This window comes from Otolemur garnettii, unplaced genomic scaffold (genome assembly GCF_000181295.1).
Source record: "Otolemur garnettii isolate 467f Iridium unplaced genomic scaffold, OtoGar3 scaffold00105, whole genome shotgun sequence".
NCBI lineage: Eukaryota > Metazoa > Chordata > Mammalia > Primates > Galagidae > Otolemur > Otolemur garnettii.
This window is the reverse complement of record NW_003852500.1, coordinates 5,114,221-5,123,196: the sequence shown is the minus strand read 5'-3', so window position 1 is coordinate 5,123,196 and position 8,976 is coordinate 5,114,221. Positions and strand designations below refer to the sequence as shown.

At 35.7% G+C, this 8,976-nt stretch overlaps 1 protein-coding gene across 3 annotated transcripts in view; it reads left to right on the top strand.

The window, feature by feature from the left end:
- The window catches only part of LOC105887689 (zinc finger protein 33B-like), a 39,771-nt gene extending 31,283 nt beyond the window's left edge, over positions 1–8,488 (top strand). For all 3 annotated transcript variants that reach the window (XM_023517216.1, XM_023517215.1, XM_012809397.2), the window contains one exon: positions 5,736–8,488. In XM_023517216.1, coding sequence (XP_023372984.1) covers positions 5,736–7,972 — 2,237 coding nt within the window. In that variant the 3' untranslated portion in view covers positions 7,973–8,488. The remainder of the gene's footprint in view (positions 1–5,735) is intronic.
- Positions 8,489–8,976: the final 488 nt, after the last annotated feature.

Sequence of the window (8,976 nt, the reverse complement as noted above, 5' to 3'; positions counted from 1 at the left end):
ACTCTACCCAGGAGGATAGCTTGAGGCTCCGTCTAAAAAAAAAAAAGAAAAGAAAATCAGGTCACCTATTAAGGAATGAGAGATTATTGGATACTTCTAAATTAAAGGAATTTTTGTCAATCTATAAGTATGAACCTAGCAAATTAATTTTTTTTTTTTTGAGGTAGAGTCTTACTTTGTCATTCTTGGTAATAGTTCACAGCAACCTCAAATTCTGGGCTCAGCGATTCTCTTGCCTCAGCCTCCCCCGTAGCTGAGACTGCAGGTGCCCGCCACAACACCTGACTGTTGTTAGAGGCAGGGTCTCACTCTTGCTCAGGCTATTCTCACTTGTGAGCTCAGCAGTCCACCTGCCTCAGCCTCCCAGAGTGCTAGGATTATAGGGATGAACCACCATGCCTGGCCATAAACTAATTTTTTAAGAATGAGAGTTGTGTAAGTGAAACAAAAGCCAAACGCTGAAGGTAGTAAAGACATATTTTATTCAACAGGGGAGAAGTTTTAGTAAAACTGAGCTCAACTCCAATGCAGCCAAGACAGTGGATATTTGTAGCCAACAAGCAAAGTAAAGGACTTGGTGGATGGAAACTACTCAGACAGAACATCAGGAGCATGGGGAATTCCTACTAAACTGGCCTAACAGGATTGTGGCTAACAGCACATCAAGGCATAGTATATGAGGAACCTGATCAGATATTAAGGATGATCAGATATCAAGGGTAGGATGATTCTCACTAAACTGATGCAGCAAGATTATTGCTAAAATGAGGGTTGGCATTAATGGACATGAGATGTTGAGGCCTAGGTGAGAAGAGGGCTCAGAGGAACTTAACTGAAGTGTAGTTGAAAAGAGAGTTTTTGAATGTGTCATGAAAATTGGATTGATCCTAAAATAAATTATAAAAACTATACCTTGTATAAAATTTTATTAGTAAAATTCTAATGGAGATACTATACTACAAGTAGAAAGTAAACGAATCCCAAAAGATGCTTGAGATGAGAATACTGGTAAGATTAAGAAATTAGGAACCATATAAGTAAATCTAAATAATGTTTATATAAAATAATAATGATGCTTGATTTATAGGACTAAAAAATATACTGTTGTGTATTAATAATTGTATATAAATGAGAAGAGGGATGATCAAATTGTGTTCCAAAGTCATCGTTTGGAATGAGATTTGAGATACTGATTCACTTTAGATTTTGAGTTAAGTATTTATGGTAAAATTTAATGGGTAGCCACTCAAAGTTGAGAAAGGGGATAGTAAAACTTCCAAAGTTGTAAAGAAGATAAAATAGGAGATAACAAAGAACCAAGTCAGTGGAAAAAAAAAAAAAAGAAGACAGGAATAGTGAAAATAATAGTAAAACTGTGACAAATACAAAGTACCAAGTAATGTGTAGGCAACAACTTGATATGTTTGCATAATTACCATAATTGTATAATAAAAGGACTAAATTTACTTGTTGAAAGAGAAATTGTCTAATTGGATCTTTAAAAATAATAAAATCTTGCTAATATCCAAGATACTAAGTTTTAGTTGATTCTGATCACTTTCAGATTTCTAACTCCAGTCACACTCAGATGCAGTGTTTTACTTGCCTTCAGAAGATCCAGGAGGATATTCTGATCACTCTAATTTGGCAAGAACTATAATTAAAATCACTAACAAATGGTGAATCTTCACTACTTATCTTTATTTATTAGGTTCTATAAGGCTCTACTCTTACGACTAACAATCAGGTTCTATAAGGCTCTACTCTTATGACTAACAATCATGTTATTTTATTTTTCTTTCTCTTTTTGTATTTTCTTACTGATGTTAGATACCTTTTATGGTTTTACTTTTGTAAACTGTCTTTTAAATATTTTCGTATTTTCACTCTCCAGTGATATCAGCCCACAAATCTAACCAAATTGTTTTGTTCTTTGATTGTTCTAATTCCTTGATAAAATTAGACTTTTTGTTCCCAAAAGCTTCTAATTTACCATGTTAGCCTAGCTATATGTTCTCCAATAGGTAACATGAAATTTGAATGTATCTTATTTAATGATTCTTGAATATGAGTACGTCTGTGTCCTTGGCACAAAACTGGTGCTAACCTTCATTTATTCCTTCTAAGTAGCACTCACATACATACTTTTCCTCCCTGCTATTAACTCTGCTTTTAATTCCTACATTCTTGATGATTGTTATTGATTAGTGAAAAGTAGACAGAATAGTGTCTAGCTTATGGTAATGTTTTGTTATTTTTCCTATTATTTATGTTATTATGTTTAAACCCATTTTAAAATTTAAGCTTAAGGTTTTGCTTTTTTGTTTGTTTGTTTGAGACAGAGTCTCACTTTGTCACACTTGGAATAGTGCCATGGTGTCATAGGTACAGAGCAACCGCAAACTCTTGGGCTCAAGGGATCCTCTTGTCTTTGCCTCTGGAATAGCTGGGACTACAGGTGCCTGCCACAGTGCCCAGCTATTTTTAGAGATGGGGTCTCGCTCTGACTCAGGCTGGACTCGAACTGCTGAGCTCAAGCAATCCACTTACCTTGGCATCCCAGAGTGCTAGGATTACAGATGTGAGCCACTGTGCCTGGCCAGGGTTTCACATCTTTTATGAAATATTTCTTGCCTGCTTTGACTTATATTATATACCACAGATTCTGATTCCTTATAGCAAATGGATGTTGAATGAGGTGACTGTATTATTATTATGCTTTCTCAAAAGTGTATGACCTGCCTTATGTACTCAATTTTGATATGAGGACAGTTAATGACAATTAATGACACAATGGGGGTGGAGGAAGGGGAGAGCAGAGAGAGAAAGGAGGGAGTGGCGGGGAAAGGAAGTGCAGAGAAAGGGAAGGAGGGAAGGGGGTGGGGTCTTGGTGTGTAGCACACCTTTTGGGGGCAAGACATGATTGTAAGAGGGACTTTCCCTAACAAATGCAATCAGTGTAACCTGGTTTCTTGTACCCTCAGTGAATCCCCAGCAGTAAAAAAAAAAAAAGCATATGACTTGCTATCCAGCATATAATGGATATTTGATCATTAATTGTGAATCTTGATGATTGAGAAAGCCTTTTTATTTATTCATTTAGAAAACACTATGAAGGAATTACTTCTAAATGCACATGTTGAGTTACAAACCCCTAGATTCTTTTTTTTTTTTTTTTTTTTTTTTATACAGAGCCTCAAGCTGTCCCCCTGGGTAGAGTGCCGTGGCATTACAGCTCACAGCAACCTCCAACTCCTGGGCTCAAGCGAGTCTCTTGCCTCCTCCTCCCAAGTAGCTGGGACCACAGGCGCCCGCCACAACGCCCGGCTATTTTTTGGTTGCAGCCATCATTGTTGTTTGGCGGGTCCAGACTGGGGATTTGAACCCGCCACCTTAGGTGTATGTGGCTGGCGCCTTAGCCGGTTGAGCTATAGGCACCGAGCCAACCCCTAGATTCTTATTTTAAAAGTTTTATAGGTTTGGTGGTGCCTGTGGCTCAAAGGAGTAGGGCGCCGAACCCATATGCTGGAAGTGGCAGGTTCAAACTCAGCCCTGGCCAAAAACTACAAAAAAAAAAAAAGAAGTTTTATAGGTTATATGAAATCTGAGGATTTGTGTTTTGAAAAAGCATACTACTTGTTAGGGCCATTAATTTTTTAATCTACTCAGAGGTATTCAGAGGAAAAACATCTGTAACACCATAGGTTATAGTTAGAAAAGGAAATAAAAAATGACTAAATGAATAAAGTATTTATGCCTGTAGTCCCAGCTAACTTGGAAGGCTGACGCAAGAAAATCACTGAAGCCCAAGAGTTTGAGGTTGCTGTGAGCTATGACGCCACTTCATTCTACCAAGGGTGACATAGTGAGACTGTCTCAAAAAAAAAAAAAAAAAAAAAAAGACTAAAGTATTTTAAATTTCAGTAGTTAACAGGCTATGTGTATGTTATAGAAGAGTGTTCAAACTTGTGTTAGAGTGAGATCTATAAAATGTAATTAATTTTTAATTTCAGTCTAATTAGAACTTGATATTGTAGAAATGTTTGTGAAGCCTTACTTAGAAGAAGGTATGACACACACATAAATTGCCCTACAGAATGTAGAAGTTCTGAGCAAAGCTAAATTGGGAATTGAAGCAGTTTGTTAAACATTTGATCAGACCTTAATATTTATGGCAAATTAATAGTCTCAAATGTCTAGAACAGAAGACATTTATTATAGACTTTTGGAGTGATTACTTGCAGACCTAATATGAAAGTTGCTGATATAAAGTTCTTTTTCCCCACCACAGAATTTTAACTTCAATTTATTTTATCTAAAGATTCTTGCAAATAGAAAGCCCTGGACAGGTTTTTGAGCAGGGTCATCATTGTTAAATTGCATTTTAGAGCAGCAAGGTAACAACCTGAAGTATATAGTTCAATTCTCAGGGTGTTTAAATATAAAAGACAATGAGTGTTCTAGGTCAGGGCCTGCAACAGGTTTTACTGTAAATAAACTCCAAATATGTGGAAATCTGAATGTAAAAGCAAAATTGTGTATTAATATTGTATCAGAACAAGTTTAAAATAAGGAAAACAGCTAAGCATGGTACCTCATGCTTGTAGGCCAAGGCAGGAGGATTTCTTGAGATTAGAAGTTGAGGTCAGATTGCTTGAGGAAGAGTAGGACTCCCTGTCCACTAAAAATAGAAAAATGAACAGAGTGTGGTGGTGTGTGCTTGTAGTTCTAGCTCAGTGGTTCTCAGTTCCTTTGGGTTGTGACCCACAGGTTGAGAACCACTGTTCTAGCTACTCAAGAGGCTGAGGCAGGAAAATCACTTGAGCTTAGGAATTTGAGGTAACAGTGAGCTATAATGATGCTACTGCACTCTATCTAGTCCAGATGACAATGAGATCCTGTCTCAAAAAAAAAAAAAAAAAAAAGAGGAAATGTTTGAATCCAATGTCAGGATAGGTTTACTTTTGAACAAACACTGAGAGAATAAAACTGAATGTACCAAAACTGGAAGCAACTACTGGATCTGGTCCTATTGCAAGGATGGCTTGTTTCATGTCTTCTCAATTTTTCATTTATTTGTGTACATTGTTATTCCTTGTAAGCCAGGATAGAGGAAGAATCAGAAATTAGGCAGTAGGACTCTTTCTTTAAACATGAAGAAATAAGTACTTTCAGAAATTTAATTTGGTATTAACAATATACTCAACTAATAATGTACCATGTAGCACAATAAGAAAAATAAACCAAAATAAAAATAGAATGAAATAAGAAACATAAACTCTTGTTAGTATGTTAACTACAGTAATGTATGAGAAGAAAGTTATGTAAAATTTTACGTGCTTCTTTCAAATAAAACCATTCTTCTGATACTTCTACTAGTCTTCCTTGCCCCTTTTATTCTCTGAATTTCCCATTTCTGGGTATGCTATTTCTTTTCAAATCTGTTCTGTATTCACTCTGCTTTGTGGTTATTTCTAAACTCTATATTAACTTTTCAAATACATATTTGTAAATTGCCAGATATGTGCATTGTAAATTCCCAACCCCCTTTCTGCTTTGTTAGAATTTGTGGGGGGTGGGTGGGGTCTTAAGTCAAAAGGATAGGGGATATGGACATTGTGGATTGTGTTATTCCAGGAAACTAAATCAACTATATTGAACAGTGTTTGTATATAAATGCAGTTTCATCATAAATATAAGATTCAGAAGTTATGGTTACTTTTTCTCATTTGCAGGAGATTGCAGTGTTGATGACCAACTAGAGCAGAGTCAAGAAATTCAGGAAAGACATTTCTGGCAAACTCCTTTTATCAAGAACAAAATACTGACTGTAGAGAGAGGTAATGTATTAGGGAAAGTATTCACATTGGATATAGACCCAGTTCCTTCCATAAAAATACCTTGTAAATGTGACCTATATGGCATAAGTTTGCAGTACATTTCAGAATTAATCATCAGTAAGAAAAAGTATTTAAGGAAAAAGCCTGATGACCTTAATGCATACAGAAAATTGTTCCTCAATATTAACCATGAAAAAACTCATATGGGAGAGAAACCTTATGAATTAATTCAAAATAGAAAATACCTCAGTCATAATGAGGACTTCATTACGTATATGAAAATTCAAAATTTAGAGCAGTCCTTTGAATTTGAGAAATGTGAGAAAGATTTCCATGAGAAGGCAGTTATTGTTACTTACAAGCAAGCTTACACAGGAGAGAGTCCTTATGAACATAATAAATGCAGTAAATTACTCTGTAGTCATTCAGCTTTCACTGTCCATAACATGGCTCCAAAAAGAGGAAACTTTCGTGAGTTTAATGAACATGAGAAAATTTTTGAAAAATCAGTTCCTCTGAAACATAGAATTCATTTGGAGGTGAAACAGTATGAATGTATTGAAAATGCAGATAATTTTAGTAGATCAAGCTTTGCTAACACAGGAGAGAAAACATTTGAATGTAACAGAACAGGGGAGCCTTTGTGCAAGAAGTTAGTACTTAATGCAACTCAGAGAACACATAGAGAAGAGAAAGTCTATGAATGTAATGAATGTGGAAAAATGTTCTGTGAAAAGTCAAAACTTACTACCCATCAAAGAATCCATACAGGGGAGAAACCCTTTGAATGTAATCAATGTGGGAAATGCTTCTCTAGGAAATCTCTTCTCACATTACATCAGAGAATCCACACAGGAGAGAAACCCTATAAATGTAATGAATGTGGGAAATGCTTTTCTAGAAATTCACACCTTATAATACATCAGAGAACTCACACAGGAGAGAAACCCTATGAATGTAAGGAATGTAGAAAAAGTTTCTACCATAAGTCATATCTCACAGTACATCAGAGAATTCACACAGGGGAGAAACCCTATGAATGTAATCAATGTGGGAAAACCTTCATAAGCAACTCAGTCCTCACAATACATCATAAAACACACACAGGTGAGAAACCCTATGAATGTTATGAATGTGGGAAATCTTTCTCTAGGAATTCGTATCTTACAATACATCAGAGAACTCACACAGGTGAGAAACCCTATGAATGTAAGATGTGTGGCAGAACCTTTTGTCATAAGTCAGATGTCACCAAGCATCAGAAGATTCACATAGGGGGAAAACCTTATGAATGCATTCAGTGTGGGAAAACCTTTAGTCGCAACTCAGGTCTAAAAGTACATCAGAGAACACACACAAAGGAGAAACCTTATGAATGTAGTGAATGTGGGAAATCTTTTTCTGAGAAATCAGTCCTCACAGTACATCAAAGAATCCACACAGGGGAAAAACCATATAAATGTAGTGAATGTGGTAAAACTTTCTATAATAAATCAGACCTCACCAAGCACCAGAGAACACACACAGGTGAGAAACCCTATGAATGTAAGGAATGTGGTAAATTCTTCTCTAGGAATTCATACCTTACAATACACCAGAGAACTCATACAGGAGAAAATCCTTATGTATGTAAAAAATGTAGGAAAACATTCTGCTTTAAGTCAGACTATACAGTACATAAGAGAACACACAGAGGGGAGAAATCTTACCATTGTAATGAATGTGGAAAAACCTTCACTTGCAACTCAGTCCTCAGATCACATCAGAGAACACACACAGGGGAGAAGCCCTATAAATGTACTGAGTGTGGTAAATCCTTCTCTGAGAAGTCAGTCCTTACTGTACATCAGCGAATACACACAGGGGAGAAACCTTATGAATGTAATGAATGTGGGAAGTCCTTTTATCATAAGTCAGATCTCACTAAACATCAGAGAACACACACAGGGGAGAAACCTTATGAATGTGATCAGTGTGGAAAAAGCTTCAGTTGCAACTCAGGCCTCAAAGTACATCAGAGAAGACACATAGAGAAACCCTATGAATGTAACGATTATAGAATCATCTCTGAGAAATCAGTTCTCACAGTGTGTCCAAGGATACACAGAAGGGAAAAAATCTTAGAAGTGTAGCAATGAGAGATAGCTTTCTCTATGAATTTATACCTCAAAATATGTAGTAGAATTCACATAGAATATGACCCCTATAAAGGTAAGGAACATGGCAGATCTTTTACCATAAGTCATCCTTCAAAGTAAATAAGAAAATACAAACAGGGAAAATACTATATTACTGCAAAGAATATTTGAAAAGTTTTTGTAAGACAACTAAAAATACACATAGAAGGAACTCTGCTAATGCATATAGGGAATGTGAGGAAATATTTTACTATAAATTAGAACTTTTTTTTGGTTGGGGCTGGGTTTGAACCCACCACCTCCGGCATATGGAGCTGGCGCCCTACCCTTTTGAGCCACAGGTGCGGCCCTAAATTAGAACTTATTAATGAACAACTTATATAGGAGATAATCCTCTGCCTCAGATATAGGTAAATAATATTCCAGAAAATGGCCATTAATAAAAATCAGTGAAACCAGAATTTAGGGAAAATCATCAATGTCTTGGTGTGGGTTTTTTTGTTTGTTTGTTTTTTGAGATATTTACTTATTTTATATTTGAGAAATAATAAGGGTAGTACTCAAAAAATGCCGCAAATGTAGTTGATCCTATGTCAAGAAATGCCATTTTACTGAGCAAGGTAATTCATAATTGAGATAAAGTCATAATGGATGTTTTGATTTTGAAGGCATTAATAAAAGTTCAGATTTTATTGTATCTCAAGATTATATTGAAAGCCTGTTAACTTAGGAAATATGGATAGAAATTTTCTTCTAGATACAATGTTATGCTGAAAGTCATGTTTGTTTTATTCTGCCTGATTTTTTTATGAAAATCTAACTGGAAATAGACTTTTATAAAAATATAAACTAACATATGAATGTTTTATAAAAGCATAAATAAATTGAATACTTTTATCAGTTTCTGATTCCAGTTTGGGGGGAATGTGCATCAGTGTGTGACCCTATTGTGAGCTATCATGTGTCTTTTTTTTTGAGACAGTCTTACTCTGTCACAC